This window comes from Mustela erminea, chromosome 17 (genome assembly GCF_009829155.1).
Source record: "Mustela erminea isolate mMusErm1 chromosome 17, mMusErm1.Pri, whole genome shotgun sequence".
Lineage (NCBI taxonomy): Eukaryota > Metazoa > Chordata > Mammalia > Carnivora > Mustelidae > Mustela > Mustela erminea.
Genome location: NC_045630.1, coordinates 45,970,062 through 45,993,628, shown reverse-complemented (window position 1 = coordinate 45,993,628; position 23,567 = coordinate 45,970,062). Strand labels below are relative to the sequence as shown.

The 23,567-nt window shown below is 45.3% G+C and overlaps 1 protein-coding gene and 1 long non-coding RNA gene across 6 annotated transcripts; one reads left to right on the top strand and one right to left on the bottom strand.

Moving 5' to 3' along the window:
• Positions 1-1,851: 1,851 nt before the first annotated feature.
• LOC116576414 lies at positions 1,852-10,699 on the bottom strand. 2 transcript variants are annotated; one of them, XR_004280146.1, is made up of 4 exons: positions 10,566-10,699; positions 6,877-6,978; positions 4,493-4,571; positions 1,852-3,163 (listed from the first exon to the last, which is right to left on the bottom strand). It is a non-coding gene; the product is annotated as an uncharacterized LOC116576414 (long non-coding RNA). The 2 variants fall into 2 exon arrangements; XR_004280145.1 differs by lacking the exon at positions 10,566-10,699 and having other exon boundaries at positions 6,877-7,335.
• Positions 10,700-13,408: 2,709 nt separating this feature from the next.
• RAB29 (RAB29, member RAS oncogene family) lies at positions 13,409-18,542 on the top strand. Of its 4 annotated transcripts, none has more exons than XM_032318599.1 (6): positions 13,409-13,522; positions 13,806-14,076; positions 16,036-16,107; positions 16,947-17,128; positions 17,421-17,542; positions 17,806-18,542. In XM_032318599.1, exons 2-6 carry the CDS (start codon positions 13,953-13,955, stop codon positions 17,918-17,920), a joined length of 615 nt encoding a protein of 204 aa, XP_032174490.1. In that variant the 5' UTR covers positions 13,409-13,522; positions 13,806-13,952; the 3' UTR covers positions 17,921-18,542. The 4 variants fall into 4 exon arrangements, with proteins under 4 accessions (XP_032174490.1, XP_032174489.1, XP_032174493.1 ...); XM_032318598.1 differs by having other exon boundaries at positions 13,801-14,076; XM_032318602.1 differs by having other exon boundaries at positions 13,418-13,496.
• The last annotated feature ends 5,025 nt before the right edge of the window (positions 18,543-23,567 follow it).

The window sequence follows — 23,567 nt, the reverse complement described above, 5'->3', positions numbered from 1 at the left end:
CGTGACCAGGAAAGAAACAGCTCTTAAATAGAGATGTGTGATTAGAAAAAACCACAGTGCACATCAGTCATTTACTGAATGAGCGGTGCTCTGGGACACAGACCAGAAGCCAGTGCGGTGTCCTCGCCTTCCCCACACGGAGCCCGCCTCCTTCGGGTACTGTGCTGAGGAACACAAGCGTCTGTGGGGTAAGATTCCCTCACTGCAGAGTCTTACCATCTAGTTGGGTCAAAATTATTAACAGCTCTAATTTGTCGAGTGCTGAGAACGTGCCTTCACTGTATTCAACCCTGGAAGCCCTTAGAAATTTACAATGGACTGCAGGTTTGGAGTCAGACCAGCCCGGATTCAGATCCCAGATCTTCCGCTTGCATTCCTGATTTTAGGGAATCCTGGACCCTCTCCGAGCCTGGCCTTCCTTGTCTGCACTAATACCTCTTTCCTACAATTGCTAGGAGACTTCAGCGAGGCGATGCATAAAGTACTGGGCTCTGTGCCTAGCACACACTAAACCCCAAGATACTAACCAGTCACTATTTAAAGGGTGGGAGATGGGTCAATGACAAGGCAGTGTCAGTACAGTGACCACAGGGGTACACGGAGGGCGGCTACGGGAGCAGGCGAATGGAAAAGGTGAAATCCAGTTTCGAGGGTCAGGGGAGTCTGGGAGGAAGCCAAGGGGAATCGGAGTTAGCAGACAGTGGGAGCCGTCTGGAGGAGGGAGCGATTTGCGAGGCAGGGAATTGAGCCTCCAGCTTTGGGAAACTACGGGCAGTCGCGTGTGGCTGGAGTTTGGAGGGCAGAGGGTGACAATGTGGCTTCATGAGACGCACACTGACACACGTTTGTGACAAGGCTGTGTTTCTGAGACGGCAGATATGGAAGAGCAGAGGCCCTGTGTGGTGCCCCCAGGTCTGTCAGACGCCAAAGCCTCTGCTGGGAACCCCTGCCCACCCAGGACCCTTCCCCCACAGGACGTGTGACAACCTTGCCGAGCATATGCTAAATGCTGAGCATTACTCATCTCAGTCATTAGCCTTTTTTTTCCAGCTTCGTGAAGGTACAATAGACAAACACATTTGTAAAATATTTAAAATAGAACATGATAATTTGGTACACGTATAGGTTGAGAAAAGATTCCCCCCCATTGTGTTAATGAACACACCCTTCACTTCACATATTTACCGTTTTTTTCTCTTTAAAGATTTATTGATTGATTGATTGATTGATTGATTAGAGGCGAGCACGAGTGAGGTGAGGGGCGGGAGGCAAAGCAGGCTCCCCACCAAGCAGGGAACCCTGAGGCTCGATCCCAGGACTCTAGGATCATGACCAAGCCGAAGGCACACATCCAATCAACTGAGCCATGCAGGCACCCCTCTTTTTTCTTCTCCTTTTTTTTCTTTTTCTTTTTTTTTTTTCCATGAGAACATTTAAGAAATCAGTAAGGTTGGGGTGCCTGGGTGGCTCAGTGTGTTAAAGCCTCTGCCTTCAGCTCAGGTCATGATCCCAGGGTCCTGGGATTGAGCGCCACATCGGGCTCTCTGCTCCGACGGGGAGCCTGCTTCCTCCTCTCTCTCTGCCTGCATCTCTGCCTGCTTGTGATCTCTGTCTGTCAAATAAATAAATAAAATCTTAAAAAAAAAAGAAAGAAAGAAAGAAAAGAAAATAGTTTAAAAAAAAAGAAATCAGTATGGTTTAGGTTTTTTTTTAAAGATTTTATTTATTTATTTGGGAGAGACAGAGTGAGAGAGAGCATGAGAGGGGAGGTCAGAGGGAGAAGCAGACTCCCCATGGAGCTGGGAGCCCGATGTGGAACTCGATCCCAGGACCCCGGGATCGCGACCTGAGCCAAAAGCAGTTGCTTAACCAACTGAGCCACCCAGGCGTCCAGAAATCAGTGTTTTATAACAGGCCTGGGCTCTCGAACTAATTCTTCAAAGAAGCAATATGTTAACAAGGTTTATTAAGAACTAACAGAGGATAATTGCTTGTTAATTATTATTTATATAATGTTTTAATACACAGTATATTGTACTATACCGTATACTTTTTAAAATAATAATGGCCTCATTTGCAACTTCAATATTATTTCTAATAACTCTGCAAAATTGATGTTATTGCCCTTTTACAAGAGAGAAACTGAGTCTCAGCGGAGTTAAGTGTCTTGCCCAAGGTCACATATTCACACCCAGGCTTCTCTCAGCCCAGTGCCTTCCCACCGTGCCTGGAGCCAGATGAAACAGCTGGCCAAGGTGCCTTATATAGAGAAGACAAAGGCATCGCTGAAATGATCAGAAATGTGGTACCTGTTATGTCAGTTTTGCCCATGAGACACCTTACATTACGGCACAGTGTTAATTGTCTACTGAAATAGGTAATATCTTCCAGTGGACATTTAAAACAGGCCTCCCAGGCTCCAGTCTGTCCTTGATGGTATCTTTGCTACATAATTACAGACAACAACACCAGCCCCAAGATTCACCAGCGCCAGTGGACAGTCTCCTGAAATCCGTTCTCCTCCAGCTAAAATCCAGAAACTGACTAATGGACAGTATCGGGCCGCTGACCACATTATACTGCATTTTATTACATTATCTAGATACAAACATCTTTTCATGTGGCTCCCAAGAAAATGACTGGCTTCAGGAAATTAAAAACAAGCAAACAAACAAATTGAAAGAAAAGAGAAATTGCAGACAAGTGAGAACAGTTTGGCCAGCCAGAAAAGGTTTTTCTTAACCATAATTTGAAAGACTTTATGGCAACGTTCATGTTTAGTTAAGTATGATGACTAATACTGCCAAGCTATTGGTCACCTTTTTTTAAAAACTTAAAATAATTCCAAATAAGTTTAAATGTGATGTCACACTCAGTAACCTGCCCCCCCCCAAAAAAATTCCCTTATTTTGGACATTATAGAAATTATTTTTCTCTTAACTCCCATCAAAGGGAGTTCAAAGGAAGCAAAGGAATGTTGAACGAGTAGATAGAGAACATTGCTCCAAACTGCGGTCGGCCAGGGACAACCACATGTTTTTCTGTCCTTGACTATGCCACAGACTGTCACATGTGTGAGTTTCAAGTACATTACCCAAGTTGTTGACTACCTCACAAGTTATTCAGAAACGAAGTGTTTGTTTGGTTTTGAGGAGTTAGAAACCTGTGGGAAGAAACAAAATAAGTCAGTCAGAGAAAGACAAATATCATGTAATTTCACTCATATGTGGAATTTAAGAAACAAAACAGATGAACATAGGGGAAGGGAAGGAAAAATAAAATAAGATAAAAACAGAGAGGAAGGCAAACCATAAAAGACTCTTTTTTTTTAAAGATTTTATTTATTTATTTGACAGAGAGATATCACAAGCAGATGGAGAGGCAGGCAGAGAGAGAGAGAGAGAGAGAGAGAGAAGAAGCAGGCTCCCCGCTGAGCAGAGAGCCCGATATGGGACTCGATCCCAGGACCCTGAGATCATGACCTGAGCCGAAGGCAGAGGCTTAACCCACTGAGCCACCCAGGCGCCCTAAAAGACTCTTAACTATGGAAACAGACTGAGGGCTTGGAGGGGTGTGGGTGGGGGATGGGGTAACTGGGGGATGGGCATTAAGGAGGGCACTTGTTGGAATGAGCCCTGGGTGTTGAATGTAAGTGATGAATCACCGAATTCTGCTTCTGAAACCAATACTACACTGTATGTTAATTAACTTGAATTTAAATTAAAATATATATATAAAATAAAAAAGAAAGAAATCTGTAGAAAGAGAAACTAAAGCTTCGAAAGAATAAATGCCCTGTCAAATATGAAGTATTTACTAAGATCTGATTGCCAGGCCAAAATCTGAACCCTCCTTCCATCTAGGTTCAGGCTGGGGTGGAGGAATGTCCCCGAGGCCTGAGGTGCTCTCGGGGGAGCCACTCCCAAGCTTGGAGCACAGTAGCTACTGATCCTTCTCCCTAGTAACTGTGGAGCTGAGGAGGGCAGGACAAGGCATCATGTAGAATCTGGGTTATTTCCTTCCTGTATCAGGGTCAAAGATGGCAGTCAGAATCCCCTGGGATGCCCTAGGGCAGCACTGGAATTCTCCTGCTCTCACCAGACACTATCACTAAGCTGCTTCTCCAGTCAAGACAGATTCTTATTCTTTGACCTCAATAAGTAAGAATCCCCATGTCCACTTTCAGAATGAGGAGACTTAGAAAACTCCTAATCTCATGGGGCTTAATTGTTAAAATAATATTAAGTAGAGTGCCTGGGTGGCTTGGCGGGTTAAGCATCTGCCTTTGCCTCAGGTCATGATCCCAGGGTCCTGGGATGGAGTCCTGCATCAGGCTCCCCACTCAGCGGGGAGTCTGCTTCTCCCTCTGCCCCTTCCCCAGCTCATGTGTTCTCTCTCTCTCTTTAAAAATAAATAAGATATTTAAAACAATAATAATAATAACATTTAAACACAAGTTTTAGAGGTAGACAGACATAGATTTGAATCTCACCTCTTTCAGCTGGTGGCCATAATTCGCCTCTTCTGATCCCCCAGTTGTCCCATTTATAGATTAGAACAACGATGCCTTCCTTGTGGGGCCATCGGGCACATGGAAGATTCAATAAACAGAAGCTTTTATTATTACTATATAATGTTGATTAACTTGGTGGTAGAGCAAAACAAAAAGAGAAATACTCAGAATACAGAGTTTGGGGTGATAGGAAGGAACTAGTGAATCCAGAAGCTGGCAGACCCAGATCCATCCTGGATATTACCCATCAGGGACATGAGTGCAGCTGAAGTTGGACAGAGCTGTGCAGGGAGGGGGGGCCGCTGTCTTCACAGGTAGGTCTCCACTAGGTGAACAGACCCCGCCCCCAAGCCTGGCTTCATCCTCAGAGGCTCAGAAACTTGCTGCCATCCAGAAATCATCTCAGGGAGGCTGACTTGGACCCACACAGACTCCTTCAGGCCTGGGCTTAGGACCAAATGGGCACAAAAGACACATCAGCCTCCCCAGCACATTCGCTCTCTAGAGCAAGCTTCGTGGGAAGGTCGGCAGTCAGGAGGTACCCAGAGGGTTTAAAATCCTAACAAAAATGTTAATTTTATAACTTGAAGATAGAAAGGTACCGGGTCTTGTTATTCAGCTCCATGAGTCTCCACGATAAGGATACCTGACAGCCAGCCAGATACTCCCTGAAGATTCTGGTGTCTACCAGACAGAGCCGGAAGAGGGGTGAACGGTATACTCCCCGAGTGTCCTCTCCCTGCCTCTGAGGTTGACCAATTTCTCTATAGATCAACGCATTCCTTCTTTAGCTCTGTGTGTACTTTCGTCAGTCTCCTGCCTGGGGACTTCTCATTCATGTTCATGTTAGAGTTCAACTCCAAGAGCTAGGGAGACAATGGTATTTCCCGGTCTTAGTGGAGGGGCAAGGGGTTGTCGGTGGATAATAAGGATGGTCTAGAGGTGCAATGATCTCTGTCTTCTTCCCCTCTTGCAGAGCTAAAAGGACACAGAAAATTAGAGCAGAACCATCCGTGTTGGAAGAGAACACCTTCATTTTACAGACGCGACTTCCCAACATGGACAGCTGGGACCATACCCTCAGCTCTTTTTTTTTTTTTTTAAAGATTTTATTTATTTATCAGAGAGAGAGAGGGGGAGAGAGCGAGCACAGGCAGACAGAATGGCAGGCAGAGGCAGAGGGAGAAGCAGGCTCCCTGCCGAGCAAGGAGCCCGATGTGGGACTCCATCCCAGGACGCTGGGATCATGACCTGAGCCGAAGGCAGCTGCCCAACCAACTGAGCCACCCAGGCGTCCCTACCCTCAGCTCTTTAAACCAAAATTTCCCCTCTAGCTTCTGCCCTTTTTCTGTCTTCTTTCCCTGGTCCTTATTTGGAGGTGGAAGGGAGGGGATCCTTCCAAGGAGGTAATGTGGCAAACCAAACTGTAAGAACTAGAGTTCGGTGTTTTCCCTTGATGCTCCCAAGGGCAAAGTTAACCCGACTCAGGGCACAAGCCTGTGGAGTGAGCGGCAGTTGTTCTTGCCAGCCTCTCTCTAGAGGGTTCCCTAGGGGACCTTGCTGTGAAGCCTTCCGGCTGAATGCTTAGCTGGGTCACAGGCATCTCATCAAGCTGCTTCCTGTGCCCAAAGCAGTCACCAAAAAGTTATGATTATTTATTTCTTTTTAAGATTTCTTTATTTGAGAGCAAGAGAGTGCACGCACGAGCAGGGGGAAGGGCAGAGCTAGAGGGGAAGAATCCTCAAGCAGACTCCCCGCTGAGCGCGGAGCCCTATGTGGGGCTCAATCCCCGGACCCTCCCCCCAGATCAGGGCCTGAGCTGAAATCAAGAGCTGGCCGCTTACCTAACTGAGCCACCCAAGTGCCCCCACAGTTATGATTATTTAAAAGAGCATGGACTTTGGGGCTCAGGGACAGCCAGAGCCCCAGGACCTCCCCCTTCCTGGGTCCGTGCCTCCTCTCCCTCTGTGCTGCTGGGCTGCTTGCTGTGTCACTTCTGTCTGCATTTCACGTCACAAAGCATTTTCCTCCCTGTCCTGGCACAGTGATAGAGGCTCTGGAGACCATATAAACTCTTCGCTCTTCTTCTTTTTTTTTTTTTTTTTTTTAAGATTTTTGTTTGTCATAGAGAGAGAGAGAGCACAAGCAGGGGGAGCAGCAGCCCTGCCACAAACAAGGAGCCCAGGGAAACACGATGTGGCACTAGATCTCAGGACCCTGGGATCCCCACCTGAGCCAAAGGCAGAGGCTTAACCGACTGAGCCACCCCGGCGCCCCTACCCTTTGCTCTTCTATTTGAAGTCAAGCTCCTGAGCCCTGCGGTGACTGCCCAGTACTGGGTCACCACCTACGTAAGTACTTACCGACTCATACCGTAGGTAACACTAGCAGTCTTCTGCAATTAGTGATGGAACACATCCTCTGTGCAGGGCTCTGGCCAAAACATGGCCTTCCAGAAACTAACACTGAAAAAAACGGACAATCCAGACTGTGAGACTGTCTACAAGACAATGGCCTGGACTCGTTAGAAAGAAAGTCAATGTTATGAAAAGGAAAAGAAGATTACAGACTGATGTTGTCTGACAGATGGTGGAAATGGTCACATCTGGGTTGTTCACCAGCGGCGCCCATGTGGCCCCTGAGCACCTTGGAATGTGGCCAGGATGACTGATGAGCTGATTTTTAAATGTATTTAATTTTAATTAATTTAAATATAAATAACCACACGTGGCTACTGGGTTCTGTACTGGACACAGCGTAGTTCTGCATTAAAATAAGATGAAAGAGGGATGCCTGCGTGGTTCAGTGGTTAAGCGTCTGCCTTCAGCTTGGGTGGTGATCCCAGGGTCCTGAGATCAGCATCAGGCTCCTTGCTCAGTGGGGAGCCTGCTTCTCCGTCTTCTGCTCCCCCTGCTTGTGCTCTCTCTCTCTGACAAATAAATAAAAAAAAAATCTTTAAAAAAAAATGAAAGATATAAAAGAACTAAACACAATGCATGAATTTAGTATTCTAGATTAGAGGCAAGAAAAAATATTTCAATGCTATAGAAATATGTAAAGGTTCAGATACTCCTCAACTGAGGTTACTTTTCTTAGGTGTTATCATGGTATTAGGGTCTTGTAAGCAAATTTCATTATTAGGAGCTGTGTGCTGAACTATTTAGGGATGGTATGTATGACTTATTTTCAAATGATTCCCTACACACAAAGAGACAAAGCAGATGGGGCACAATGTTAGTCATTGAAATCCAACTCAAAGACATACTGGTATGCATTCAACTCCTCTTTCAAATTTCCTGTGGGTTTGAACATTTTCAGAATAAAAAGTGAGAAATCAAACGTAAAATGGAAGGAGGCAGACAGCCCTAGGAAGTGTGATAGTAACAAAACAAGGCTTACCACTTGCCCCAGCCTGCAAACCACTGTGTTCCAAACATGCATATGCAAATCAGTTGCTTGGCACTCTGCATGGGCTTTCCCTCCCTCTTATTATAACTGCCTCTCTCGGAAACTGCAACTTACTATGGAAGAAATATACCTGGCCCCCAACAAAGGGAGGAGAGAAACTGTGATGGGGGGTTGCGGGGGACACCAGGAACTTGCTAATCTTCCCTCTTAAATCTTTGGTCCTCACCTTTCTGATTTGGGAACTTCGGGAAGTTCTTCTCACAGACAACAGGGCCCAAAACCAAAATTTTGTATTTGAAGTCTTTGTTTACTTTGCAACATGCTGGTTGCTTTTAAGTTAGATTATTATAAATTGGTCACATAAGGGACTACAAGGCAAGCCGACTGTAAAAGCTACAGGTGTTGAGGGCTGCAGTGATAAAGGAAATGTTCATGGTGAGTTGACACTAAAGTCAAGCCTTAACAGCATTTCTCAAAGTGGAATCTGGTCTAAGAATCACGTTGGTAGCAAATAAAAAAATTTTCCCTGGATCACAATGTCCATATTTAACAAGTGCCCCGGGTGATTCTTGTGCACACAGAAGTTTGAGAACTTGAAGTGAGGTAAGAGAGGTTTGTGAAGAGAAGCCTGCAGGGTATTCTGATAGGTAAGGGGCCCTGGGCAAAGGTGCAAAGTCAGAAATGAAATAGGGCTTTTAAAGAGTATAAGGAACCAGACCTTGTTGAAGGGGGAAACTCCCATTTGAGATCAGGTGAGAGAAAGTTGGGTCAGGAGGGTGGCAGGGTAGAGGGTGTTGGATACCAGCTCAGGAAGGCTGCTAAATCTTTGCATACTTGCTAGACAGTGGAAGGAACAATGATGTTTTAGGGAAGTCATCCTGGCCAGTACGTAGGATGAACTGAAGACAAAGAAACTTGAATCAGGCAAACCAATGAACAAGTTATTGAAGATGATCGAGGTATGAGATCATGAAAGCCTAAACCAGGAAAGGGACCCTAACATGAAGCAAAAAGGGTGGGTGGAGAAATGTTTTGAAAGAAGAATCAGGGGGCTCCTGGGTGGCTCAGTGGGTTAAGCCTCTGCCTTCAGCTCAGGTCATGATCTCAGGGTCCTGGGATCGAGTCCCGCATTTGGCTCTCTGCTCAGCGGGGAGCCTGCTTCCCCCTCTCTCTGCCTGCCTCTCTGCCTACTTTTGATCTCTGTCTGTCAAATAAATAAATAAAATCTTAAAAAAAAAAAAAAGAAAGAAGTATCAGATGATGTGGTGACAAGCTTTTTTAAAAGGAGGGGGCTATAAAGTGATGTGTGTAAAAGGAAGTGTTCATAACGCTCGAGGCCTGCAATAGCAAAAATAATAATAATAATAAAACTAATAACATGATTAAAAAATGGCATTTCTCCAAAGAAGACATGCAGATGGCCAACAGGTAGATAACAGAATGTTCAATGTCACTCATCATTAGGGAAATACCAATCAAAACCTCAATGGGATATTATTTCACACCTGTCAAGATCGCTATTACCCGGGACGCCTGGGTGGCTCAGTTGGTTAAGCAGCTGCCTTCGGCTCAGGTCATGATCCCAGCATCCTGGGATCGAGTCCCACATCGGGCTCCTTGCTCGGCAGGGAGCCTGCTTCTCCCTCTGCCTCTGCCTGCCATACTGTCTGCCTGTGCTCGCTTTCTCTCTCTCTCTGATAAATAAATAAAATCTCTAAAAAAAAAAAAAATCACTATTACCCAAGGGGAAAAAAAAAGACAACTGTAGGCAAGAATGTGGAGAAACTGGAACCCTTGCACACTACTGGTGGGAAAGCAAAATGGTGCAGCCATTCTGGAAAAACGGTATGGCAGTTCCTCAAAAAGTTAATCATAGAACGACCATATGACCCAGAAATCCCACTTCTGGGCAATTATGCAAGAGAATTGAAATCAGAATCTTGAAGAGATATTAGCACTACCATGTTCATTAACCTCTATTCACAAATAACCAAGTCATGGAAGCAACCTAAATGTCCATTGATAGACAAATAGATGAAGGAAAGGTGTGTATGCTTATAGTGGAATATCATTTAGCCTTCCATAAAAGTGGAAATTCTGCAGTAGGCAACCACGTGAATGAACCTTGAGGACATTATGCTAAGTGAAATGACCAAATCACAGAAAGACAACTACTCCATTTATATGATATCTAAAACAGACAAATTTAGGGGTGTCTGGGCATCCAGTTCTCGATTTGGTTGAGGTCACAATCTCAGGTGGTGGGATGGAGTCCCCAGTCGGTCTCAGTCCCCGGAGAGCTCAATGGGGAGTCTGCTTGAGATTCTCTTTCTCCCTCTGCCCAACTACCCTGCACTGTGTGCGAGCACACACATGAATGCCCTCTCTCTCTCTAGATAAATACATCTTTAAAAAAATAAAAATAAAAATATGGGGGCTCCTGGGTGGCTCAGTGGGTTAAAGCCTCTACCTTCGGCTCAAGTCATGATCCCAGGGTTCTGGGATCAAGTCCCGCGTAGGGCTCTCTGCTCAGCCAGGAGCCTGCTTCCCCCTCTCTCTCTGCCTGCCTCTCTGCCTACTTGTGATCTCTGTCTGTCAAATAAAATCTTGAAAATAAAATAAAGTAAATAAAAATATGGGGCACCTGGGGAACTCAGTTGGTTAAACGTCTGCCTTTGGCTCAGGTTATCATCTCAGAGTCCTGGAATCAAGTGCTGCTTCAGGCTCCCTGCTCAGCAAGGAGTCGTCTTCTGCCTCCCAATCTCCCTCTGCGCTCTCTCTCTGAAATAAATAAATAAAATATTTTTTAAAAAATAATAAAATAAATAAAAATAAAACAGACAAATTTATAGAAATAAAGGGTGGAATAGTGGTTGCCCAAAAATAAGGGAGGGAGGAGTTGGGAGTTACTAAGCAATGGGCCTAAGTTTCAGTTAAGCAAGATGAGTAAGTTCTCGAGATCTGCTGTAAGACACAGTACCTCTATGGCACACTTACACATTTGTACTTTTTGAATGGCGTCACACATTTAAAATTTTGTTAAGAGAATAGGTCTTATGTTAAGCATTCCTGCCACAGTAAAATAAAAAATTTTAAGTGCTCGAAGTTCAAAGCCTGAGTGGAAAGAAAAAACAATGAGATCAGTGACAAAAATGGGGAACCTGGAAAAGGAGCTCTTTTCATGAAGCTGTAGTAAGAGGGAAGCTATGAAAGGACATCCAAGTAGAGGTACCTTCATGGCAGTTGAACATAACCGATTGGCGATAAAAAAATATAAATAAAATCAAGACTAAGAGATATATGAAGCCAGGGCACCTGGGTGGCTCTGTGGGTTAAGCCTCTGCTTTTGGCTGAGGTCATGATCTCGGGGTCCTGGGATTGAGCTCTGCGTCTCGCTCTCTCATCAGCGGGGACCCTGCTTCCTCCCTCTCTCTCTGCCTGCCTCTCTGCCTACTTGTGATCTCTGTCTCTCTGTCAAATAAATAAATTAATTAAATATTTTAAAAAGAGAGAGATGAAGCCAAGGACAACTCATTAAAGAATTTATCTATTTTTTTATTTTTAAAAAATTTTATTATTTATTTGCCAAACAGAGATCACAAGTAGGCAGAGAGGCAGGCAGAGAGAGAGGAGGAAGCAGGCTCCCTGCTGAGCAGAGAGCCCAATTCAAGGATCGATCCCACGACCCTGGGATCATGACCTGAGCTGAAAGCACAGGCTTTAACCCACTGAGCCACCAAGGTGCCCCTTCATTAAAGAGTTTAAAGAATGAGGGGCACCTGCGTGGCATAGGCGGTTGGTTGAGTGTCTGACTCTTGATTTCAGCTCAGATCCTGATGTTAGGGTCATGAGATTGAGCCCCACCTCAGGCTCCACTATGAAGTCTGCTTGAGAGTCTCTCTACCTCTCCCCCTGTGCCTCCTGCTAGTGTGCACACTCTCCTTTCTCCCTCTCAAATAAGTAAATAAATCTTTAAGAGAAAAAAAGAGAAAGAGTTTAAAGAATGATTAACTCAGGGATTAAGAGCCAAGCCTTAGAAAATAGCCCCTTTTGGGGGCTGTCGGATGCAAAAGAAACCATAAAAGAAAAAGGTGATTATCATCAGAAAGATAGGACGATGAACAAGAAGGCCATGTGAGAAATAAATGTCAAAGAGTAGTTAATGTCAAAGCCAATGGGAACTGAGAAGAGACTGCTGGAAAGGGGTCTCAGACATCTGGAAAGATGGGTAGCCAGCTTGACCTCCCATACCTGGGTTACAAACATTTTGGGCTAAATACCTTGAGAACCATGCCAATGTTCTTTCCTCCCAGGGTATAAGTTATAGCCTCTCTGTCAAGAGACCTGGGCAGAGCTGTGTTTCCCATAGCCTTGTTGTTTTTTTCTCTTCTCCTCTGGGCCAACAGCCCAGAGAACAGAGCTATTTTGCTTGCCATGAAACTCATGTCCCCTTAACTCTTTAACTAACGATGGGACAGGTCAGAAAAATTATGGGCTGAAAAAATTAAGTCATTGCAAAACTGTAGGTTAATCATTATTTATGAGCAACAGCAACAACAGATGGAGGAGGTCTCCCAGTGTGCTCTAATCGACTTCCACCCAGCTCAAGTGATAGGCTAGGAATGGTGGAAGTGAGAATGAGGAACTGTCTTTTGTTTTCTACCTTTACTACTGTGGCCCCTTATCAAATGATAATAACTGACATTTAATGGCATGAGATTTCCTAAGGGTCAGTCTCTTGATCAAATGTTCCCGAACCTGACTGATACTGGGTCATATGGAAAATAAAAGAGCTAACCTTCATATTCATAGGATCCTGGGCATGTCTATCTTAAAGTAATTAAAGTAAATATAAGTAAAAATATATAAATAAATATATAAATATACAAATAATATAAATATATAAATAAATTTAAAGATATATAAATAAATATATTAAAGTAATAGCAAATGGACTTCGTGAGTTTCTATTAGTAGAATAATTTATGGAACTTATGGAATAATTTTTAATCTTAGTTCCATAAAACCTTTACTTAAAAAAAAATATTTTATTTATTTATTTGAAAGAGAGAGAGAGAGCATGAGAGGGGAGAAGGTCAGAGGGCAGAGCAGGGAGCCCAACAAGGGTCTCGATCCCACGACTCCGGGATGATAACCGGGATCATCACCAGAGCCAAAGGCAATGGCCCAACCAACTGAGCCACCCAGATGCCTCAGTTCCATAAAACATTTAAAGATCATGCATAAGAAATCAATTTGGAGAAGGAGTCAGGCAGGTGAAGAAACCATGTGGGACAAAGAGCCTCCAAAGGATCCTTCTATAACAGAATGACTTTAAAATAAGATTTCGAACCGTCGAAGGAGTTTGAAAGCCTTGAAATTAGGTGTAGATTTTTGGGGGAGTTCATAAACTACATTTCCCAGGTGGCCTCGCGGCGAGTTTCTGCACTCTTCTAGGTCTCTTCGCCGCGTGGTAACCTGGGAAACGTAGTGCTCCAAGCTGCCCCGCTCGTGACGCGTGCGGATAACTGGGACCGCGCAGCCTGAGGCGGTCCAGGGTCTCGGGAATCCAAGCGTGAGCCGCTCTTTCCCCCGAATTTGGTTTGTGCCGGGCGGGGAAGACCCCATCACCTGACCCCGACTGTGAAATGACCTGGCCCCGGCTTCAGTCGCCCCGGGCACCGCTCCGGGGAAGTCCCGGTGGGCGAGGCACCGCCGCGTCGGGTCCGTTTTCCCGGCAGCGGGGCGGGGTGGGGGAGAAGGTGCAAACAGCCCCGGGGCTCGGAGCTCGGGCCCTGGGCCCCACCCAGGCTGAGGCCGCGCGGGGAGGAAGCGCGTAAAGGCTGAGTGCGAAGTTTCCCTTTCTTTTTTCTCGTCAGAGCAGCCCCAACCGGCGGTGGGCTGCAATGCCGAACTTCAGTTTGTAGGGGGTCCGGAGCCGAAGGGGTTAAAACAGACGACTCCCTCCACACACACCTCCCCACCCACCCACCCACCCCGCCGCCTCCTGCACCCGTCCGGCCCGCCAGCCATGGGCGGCAGAGATCACCTGTTCAAAGTGCTGGTGGTGGGGGACGCAGCGGTGGGCAAGACGTCGCTCGTGCAGCGGTACTCGCAGGACAGCTTCAGCAAACACTACAAGTCCACCGTGGGAGGTGAGACGTCGCCGCGGGGGCGGGGTGGACCCGCGCGGGTGAGGAGCCCTCCGGGGGCTCGGTGGCCTTGGGTCCTTACTCGGCTTAGGAAGTCGGTGTCCGGGAGCCTGGAGGGAGTAGTACTTGCCGGGGTTCGATTTGCACGTTTCCCCTTGGTTTCCCCCGATGAGGTTCACGCAGTCGGAGCTGACCGCCTGGAGAGGGACTGGGCGAAGGTGTGAGGAGGAGGAATGGGGTAGGGAGGTTGAGGAAATACGCAATGGTTCGTTTCTCGGGGGCACCGTGAACTCGGGTCTCCCGTAGCCTCCCGAGCGGTCACCCGCAAATCCTGCGATCAGCCCAGGCCGCTGGGACCCCCTCGGGGAGGCCTCGTTGGGTGCCAGCTGGGGCCCTTGACCCGCATCTCACAGGTAGCTGATGAAGGAACAGGAAGGTGTCGTCTGGCCTCAAGGAGCCTCCCTTTGTTTGGGGGATGCCTGCGTGGAAGAGCCCCTGAGCCGCACTATCTCTTATGCTCACCAAGGCTGAGGAGCTCTGTGTATTTTTGTCCATGGATTGCTTAAAATAAAGACAGCTAGAAATTATTTAAGGTATCCGACCTGTCTTCCCACCCTCCTTTCTCTCAAGCTGCGGGGTTGGGGGGGTGCGGGGTTGCAAGCGGTGGGAAGGAAGGAAACACCAAGTTCATTCATTTCTTTTTAGGGACGGCCTTGGGTTCAACTTTTTGTCTTTCCAGAAGTAGAACGGCCTTTTTGTTAAGGTCTTTAGTTGGGAAGAGTTGGCAAAAGGGGAGAGTTAACAAACATTAAGAGAACCTTTTTTAAGGAAAGAAACCTACACTAATGTAAATTTTGAAGATGGTTCCTTAGGGAATTAAATAAATTGAATTAAATTTAAAAATTAATAAGCATGAACATTGCAATGAAAATATCCAGCAACATTTAGGATTTCCCTACCATTCTGCCCCAAACTCCTAAGTAATAGGAGGGCTCTTATTTCATGGGTTTGGTTAAAAGTGTTTCACTAATTAGTTTTTAGCAATGACTCTAGTTTTCCTTTAGTAAAGAATAATGGCTCTGGCTAATTTTTTTTTTTCCAGTGTTTATTCTCAATTTCCCCTAGCTTTCATTTCTGTCACAGATATGGAAAAATGTGTTTCCAATTCTGGGAAGTTCTCTGTTTCTCTCCTCAAAAGATTGTCCCTGTGGCATACTCTTTCCTGCTTAGCTTCTGGAGTCTCAGCATTGGAGCACAGCTCTCAGGCACCTTCCATAGGGTGTCGTCTTCCTTAGAATCCTCTGGGACCTGTTCCCTTGACCCTGTTCCCACCCAGAGTCATCCCTACAGCCTTGTGGAGGGTGTAGAATTCCCCCAGTGTTTTTCTCCTAATACAATTGGATTAGAAACCAACAGTGAAATTGAATGTGGAAGATACAAAAGCCACCACACTTACCTCATTTCCCCCTTTTGCCCTGTCATCCCTTCCCCCAGAAAACCCCCCTAGACCTTCCAGAAACTGTTTCACTTGAGATCAGGAGTTGCTTTCATAATTGCTTCCATACCTCCTAACCCTAGCCTTAGGGACAAGTAGTATCAAATACATTAGTCTGTTGAGAGAGTAAAAGCTGAGGACCCCTTCAGAGAGTGGTAATGAGTTATCTGTGCTAGCTGTCCCAGTCAGAAGACCATGCAAATCTTGATCTTGGGGTCGTAAGTTCAAATCCCACGCTGGAGGTGGAGTTCACTTTAAAAATAACAGTGTTTTAAAAAGAGAGAATTGTCTGTTCCTCTCTTAAAACCTTTTCTGTGGGCTCATCTCAACCCATTGAGAGCCTAAAAATAAATAGATACATGGGATCAGAGTTGTATGTCTCTAGGGTTGTAACCGCATATTTGATCTGAGTTTATTCACGGATTTTTTTAAAGGTAAATTTTATTCAGTTGTACATGTATTTTCAGTGGATTTTGCTCTGAAGGTTCTCCAGTGGTCTGACTCTGAGATGGTGCGGCTCCAGCTGTGGGATATTGCAGGTAGGCTGGGGCGATGGGATAGGAACCAGGGAAGACATTTTGGTTTAATCAGCAAGCTCTCAGAAAAAGGGGGGTAGCAAAACCAGAAGGTTTTTTGTTTTGTTTTGTTTTTAAGATTTTATTTATTTGTTTGAGAGAGAGAGCGCGCAGGAGTGGGAAGAGAGGTGAAGGGGCAGAGAGAAGCAGACCCCCACTGGGCAGAGAGCCTGATGGGGGTCCTGGGATCATGACCTGAGCCGAAGGCGGATGCTTAATGGACTGAGCCACCCAGGTGTCCCACAACCAGAAGATGTTTTTCTGGAGCCGGAATGGTTGAGTTGTGGTGGATGGAGAGTGTTCGTAGATATTTTTTGTAGATGTTTTGCCATGAATAAATGTCAAGCCGTCTCTCTGTGGGTGGAATGGCTGGCAAGGCAGTAGATTGTCCAGACCATAGGTGGGTGCTTTTTCCAGCGTTTCAGCTGACCTTGGGGAGAAAGAGGATCCCCAGAAAATAGAAACAATAATAACAATAGGTGACTTTTTTACTATGTGCCAAGCACTTTCCTGAGCATTTGAGATTCAGTGACTCGTTAATCCTCATCACAACCTTGAAAGGAAAGCTACTGCCTCTATGCCCGCTCTACAGATGAGAAGTCTGAAGCACTGGAAGCTTCCCTTGCCCAAAGTCATACAGATAGTAAATGACAGAGCAGGGACTTGGACTTGGGCGGTCTGGACTCAGCCATAGCGCACACTGCCCTCCCCAACAAGGAAGGTAGAAAGGGCAGGGTGTTGGAGGGCGTTCTGAGACTGGTTCTCAGTATTACCTGCTCAAGGGCTCCCTCCTTTCTTCCCAGGGCAGGAGCGTTTCACCTCCATGACTCGACTGTACTATCGGGATGCGTCAGCCTGCGTTATTATGTTTGACGTTACCAACGCCACGACCTTCAGCAATAGCCAGAGATGGAAACAGGACTTGGACAGCAAGCTCACCCTGCCTAACGGAGAGCCCGTGCCCTGCCTGCTCTTGGCCAACAAAGTATGTGGTCAATCTAGGAAAATGGGCTCTGGCCTCTCTCTGCGGTCGGAGAGTAAGCATGTCTAAAAGGCTCTCCGATTCCGGGCATCCATTTCCCCCTCTCAAGTTGGCAAAATCATCTCTACCTTCTTTCAAGGGATGCTGGGACTTTCTTTGGGAAGAACGTTGGCCAGATTTTAGATGCCGGTGTTCTCAGCCACTGGCAGAAAGGTTTTGCATCCAGAAGCATCTGAGCAGTGTTCCTCTTTGCCGGAAGTTTATGGTGTTGCTTTTTATGTTCTCTCTTTGCCAGTGTGACCTGTCCCCTTGGGCAGTGAGCAGAGACCAGGTTGACCGGTTCAGTAAAGAGAATGGTTTCACGGGCTGGACAGAAACATCAGTCAAGGAGAACAAAAATATTAATGAGGCCATGAGGTGAGTAGCTCGAGTTGTTCGGGGGTTAGGCACGCAGATTTACCTGCCTTCTGCTGCCGCGCCCTGGGACCTTCTTTCCTTTTCCTGAGCAAACCAGAGCAGACTAAGCCACTGGAATGTCAGCTTCTGAAGGTCAAGGATGCTCTCCTTTCTCAACGGGGGACAGAGGGGCATTTAAACCTCATGGCTTGACTGCATGCCATCATTTCTCCCATTGTTCTATCCATTTAATCCGTCTTCTGTCTGTTTTCCTTGTTTTTTAGAGTACTCATTGAGAAGATGATGAGCAATTCCAGAGAAGATGTGTCTTTATCCACCCAAGGGGACTACATCAATCTACAGACCAAGTCCGCCTCCAGCTGGGCCTGCTGCTCATAGCATCCGGCTTGTTTTTCTTCCTACATTTAGGGGGTCTTTTCATCTCTTCCCTTCTGATGCCCACCCAGCAATCTTGTTAAGCACATTTGAACTGTCTCCTTCAAGCTGTCCAGAAGGAGGACCATCGTCACTAAGGAAAGACCTGGGACTCGTGTGTGTTTCTGCATCTGTCCGCAAGCTCCCGCTTGCTGCTGGCTCCCGGGGCTCAGTCCCTTCCGTATAAAGAAGATCACCTCATCCCTCAATTTGTGATCTAGGGTTTTGTGGGGAGCACTAGGGATCAGCACCTGTGGTTTAAGGATCCTAATTCCCACTTGTTTTTGCATTTCTTTTTCCATTTGTTGTATGTGGGTATCTCAGTCTTATATGACTTCAGATTTCAAGGAAAATGAGAACAAAGGGCATTTTCCAAATTCAGTGTAGGTTATTTCTTTCAGATTCTTTCTGTCTTGGACTTTGAATTTAAACCTCTTGATTCTGAGACAGGCAAGGAGTGGGGCTGGATATCCATGGGTCATGGGTCACAGGAGGTAACCCAAAAGTCACACCATTGTTGAAACGTCTAAAGTCATAGTTGGCTTTCTCTTGTCTTGGCTTCAAGAATAGTCAAGCTTTTAAACTATCTGTGGTGGGTGATGAGAGCCTTTCTTTCCCCAAAGAAACAATTGTCCCATTAGGGTTTTCTAGTATCTCCCTACCAATGGGGTGGGAGCAGGGTTCACAAGGTTTCAGGGTTGATGTCTTGATGCCTAAGGCTGCAGGTGACATCGCTGGGCAGTGGTGCCCTGAAATAGATCTGTTCTTTACAGCCCGGGGAGTCTGAATGGAAGAGGGAGAGGTTAACAGGACAAAATCCTGCGGGGCCACTTCTGAGCACGTTGGTGCCTACCACTTACCAGCCATAGGAAACGCATTTTATGTGCAGACCTTTGTCTGAGTGGGGAGAGTAGACAGACAGAAAATCATTAAGCAATTTAAGTGCTAAATCGGGTAGGGTTTTTAGTATCAAATCACTTCTAGACAGCTTCATTTGTTGAATTCTCACAGGATGGTGATTTATAACCCACTCAAAGTTACGAATATTCTTCGTGAACTCAGAGTCCTAGAGTTCTTTGAAAGACACTTATTTTAAATACATTGTCCTAAATAAGTGATTCCCCAATCAGACTTACCAGAACCACCTGGGAAGTTTGTTCAAATTTTTAAAAAATCAAATGAGTACATTTTAAGATTTCTGGGTCCAAAACTCAAGCCTACTGAATCAAAATTTCCAGGCGCATGGTGTGGGAATATAACTGTGATTGTTTTTCAAACCTACCCGGGTCATTTGACCAGCCTTGTTTGGAAGACACTGCTGGAGAATTTAGGAAAGATGCAGAGACCCAGGCATTCCCTGTGTAAATGATCCTGGGTTTCCCTCTGCTCTCTTTGCTCTCCAGGTGGTTCTGATACACCCCAGACTTTGGAAACTACTCTCCTAAGCGAATGATCAGAAGCCAAATATGAGAAGGAAAACAGGAGCCAGGCCTTCAGTGGTTGGTTGGTTGGTCTGTTTTTAATGCCAGTTACTTTTTTTTTTTTTTTTTAAGATTTTATTTATTATTTGACAGAGGGAGACACAGCGAGAGAGGGAACACAAACGGGGGGAGTGGGAAAGGGAGAGGGAGAAACAGGATTCCCACTGAGCAGGGCTCAGGGCTGATACAGGGCTCGATTCCAGGACCCTGGGATCATGACCCGAGCTGAAGGCAGACACTCAATGACTGAACCACCCAGGCACCCCCAGTTACTAACTTTTGCACAGTGTTTTAAGACCTTGAAGTTCTTTTTTGTATTACCCTTTTCAGATAGGTTTTTATTACAATGATTCTGAAGATAAGAGTGGAATAGCAAATTTCCTTTGCATGAAAAGAACATTGATTTTTATTTACTGGTTTAAACTTCTGCAGACTCACAAATAAAGGTAAAATAAGTCTTGTATTCATGGTGGTTATTGGCTTTTAATGTGAGTTTATTAAAATTTAAGAGTATTAGGAAAATGGAGACTTTATTATTTATTTATTATCTAATTTTATTTAAAGATTTTACTTCTTTATTTGACAGAAAAAGCGTAAGTAGGCAGAGCAGGAGGCAGAGGGAGAGGGAGAAGAGGGCTCCCTGCTAAGCAAGGAGCCTGATGCAGATATCGATCCTAGGACTCGGGGATCATAACCTGAGCCAAAGGCAGACGCTTAACCAACTGAGCCGCCCAGGTACCCCTATTTTTTAAATACCTTCTTTAAAAATGAAGGTAAATGTTATTCTATCTATTAATTTACTGGTATCAATTGCCTACTACTAATTCAGTACATGACATTCCAAATACCACTTGGAAATATGACCATTGTGGGAAATGGAATATGTTTTCTTTTTCTGTGTGCTGACTCAGGATTTACCTGCTTTTTCAAGCATTGCTGGCTGTTCTGGATTTTCTCTCATAAGTGGTGACCATTATAGGGCTGAAACTAATTAAGGAAGAAATTGAAATATAACTAATTCCTCTCTATGTCTCTATCCATAAAAAAAAGGAAAGCAATTAAATATTTTTTAAAAGAGGGAAATATTTATGTAATCAGAAATATAATTGGCGGCGCCTGGATGGCTCAGTGGGTTAAAGCCTCTGCCTTCGGCTCAGGTCATGATCCCAGAGTCCTAGGATCAAACCCCACATTGGGCTCCCTGCTATGGAGAGAGTCTGCGTCTCCCCCACACTGGTGCTCTCCCTCTGCTAGTGCTTTCTCTCTCTCAAATAACTAAAATCTTTAAAAAAAAAAAAAAATCTCTGTCCTATAATCTCCAGATTTAACTCGTCTTTAAGTGGTCTGTCATCTGTCCTCAGGACACTGTCCCATCTAACAGGCTTTTCCTGTCTGCTGTGCCTTTTGTAAGCAGTAGTCTGCTTTTGACACGATCTCAGGCTGTGGTTAGAAGGTGTAAATGTCTCCATGGTATTCTATAAGATCCACTGGCAGTTTTCCCGAGGAAACAAACCTCAGTGCCCTTTTCCCCTTTACCCTCTTGGGTCACGGTACCCTCCTGAAGAAGCTTTAGCTATGTAAGTGACTCATTTATGAAAGCCAAGTAATCCCCAAAGGTGCAGGTTGGAATAGGTAGGAAGCCACTAGAAAAATGGTATGTGTTGGAAAGTACTACATGTATTTTTGCTTCGGCCATAAATACCTGTGACTTGAGAATATATCTATATACGGCCTTCATTGGTAGAGAAACCCTGCCTTATGTCTGGCTTTCAAGCATAATTTGAATCCTCTTAAATTTAATCTGCAGGGTTTCAGTATATAACGGTACTGCTCTGTATTAGGATTCTCCAAGGAAACACAACTAAGAGGAGATACATACGTCAAGAGATTTATTACAAGGAATTGTTCCGTGCGGTTATGGAGGCTGGTGAGTCCAACATGCAGACTGGAGTTCCAGTTCGAGTCTCAGAGCTGGTAGGCTGGAGGAGCTGATAATTCCATCTTGAAAGCCATGACCCAGGAGGATTCTATTTCACTCAAGAGAGGGTCAATCTTTTGTTCTCTTAAGGCCCTCAACTGACTGGATGAGACCCTTTTATATTTATGGAGGATAATCCGCTATATTCTATCTACGGATTTTTTTTTTTTAAAGACTTTATTTATTTATTTGACAGAGAGAAATCACATAGTAGATGGAGAGGCAGGCAGAGAGAGCGAGAGAGGGAAGCAGGCTCCCTGCCAAGCAGAGAGCCCGATGCGGGACTCGATCCCAGGACCCTGAGATCATGACCTGAGCCGAAGGCAGCGGCTTAACCCACTGAGCCACCCAGGCGCCCCTATCTACGGATTCTATCTACGGATTTCTGTGACTCTCATCCAAAAACACCCTCACAGAAACACCCAGAATGATATTTGACCAGATATTTGGACATGCCGTGGCCTAGTCAAATTGACTAACTATCACCTAACCTTCAAAGCATTTCATTGTGTAATGGTGGTATTTTGTTTTGTTTAAAGATTGGGGCACCTGGGTGGCTCAGTGGGTTGAAGCCTCTGCCTTCAGCTCAGGTCATGGTCCCAGGGTCTTGGGATCGAGCCCACATCGGGCTCTCTGCTCAGTGGGGAGCCTGCTTCCCCTCTCTCTCTGCCTGCCTCTCTGCCTACTTGTGATCTCTGTCTGTCAAATAAATAAATAAAATATTTTTTTTAAAAGATTTATTTATTTATTTGAGAGGGGAGGTGGGGGAGGGGCAGGGAGAGAGAGAGAGAGAGAGAGAGAGAGGAAAGCAGACTCCCCACCTGAGTGAGGAGCTCCACGCAGGGCTCGATCTCATGACCCTGAGATCATGACCTGAGCCGAAATCAAGAGTCAGACGCTCAACCGACTGAGGCACCCAGGTGCCCCACGATGGTAGTGTTTTGATTCCTCTTCACACTCAAAATTTGATTCACACTCAAAGTGTGTGGGATTAGGAACTAACCACACAGTAATGAGAATAAAGAGGAGAGAACAGGTAGGCTGAGCAAGGAGATAAGGTAAGCATTTTATAATTGGTCACGCTGTGAGGAGGGCAGCCCGGGAGTACTGGCTGCTAATACCTAATTTGATATAAACTCTTCCTTCAGATCTGTGAGTTGTGTATGCTTCTTATGCCATCTTTGAAATAAGAAAACGAACGGTTCTTCGCATTTTATGTTTGAGGGAATGTCTCGAAATTTGACTGACCGAAAGGCAGCCAGTTGAATTTATAATAAAGTCAAGACTTAACTGCAAGTCTGAATTTCCCATCTCCGTTCTGTCAGTTAGGTTTCTGGGAACACTGGACCTGAAAAACGTATTTTAGAAAATAAGCCCAGGGGCTCCTCACTGGCTCAGTCCTTCAAACATGCAACTCTTAACCTCAGGGGTTATGGGTTTGAGCCCCATGTTGGGTATAGAGATGACTTAAAAATTTTTTTTTAAATCTTTAAAGAAGGAAAATCTGTCCTAACATTTAGAGAAACAGAACTGACCCTTTTGGGGTTTGGAGCTTCTAGTTTATGTTAGCTTTTGAGACCATGTTCATATATGGAATGGAGACATGCATGTTTCCGTAGTAAATTGGGGGGCCCAGTAAGTACAGTTTGAGTAGCACGCAGTACGCTATTTCCTAAGATATTTATCTAAAAGATTTTATTTATTTATTTGAGAGAGAGAGAAAGCACGAAAGGAGAGAGGTCAGTGAGAGAAGCAGACTCCCTGCTGAGCAGGGAGCCTGATGTAGGACTCAATCTGGGGACTCCAGAATCATGACCTGAGCTGAAGGCAGTTACTTAACCAATTGAGCCACCCAGGTTCCCCTTCCCTAAGATATTTATTTATTTATTTATTAAAGATTTTATTTATTTGACAGAGATCACAAGTAGGCAGAGAAGCAGGCAGAGAGAGAGAGAGGAAGGAAAGCAGGCTCCCTGCTGAGCAGAGAGCCCAATGTGGGGCTCGATCCCAGGACCCTGAGACCATGACCTGAGCCGAAGGCAGAGGCTTAACCACTTTGCCACCCACGCACCCTCCCTAAGATATTTAATCAACAAGTTTCACTTTCGAAGATAACGTCACCCAAATGCAGTGACTATCATTTAATTTTTTT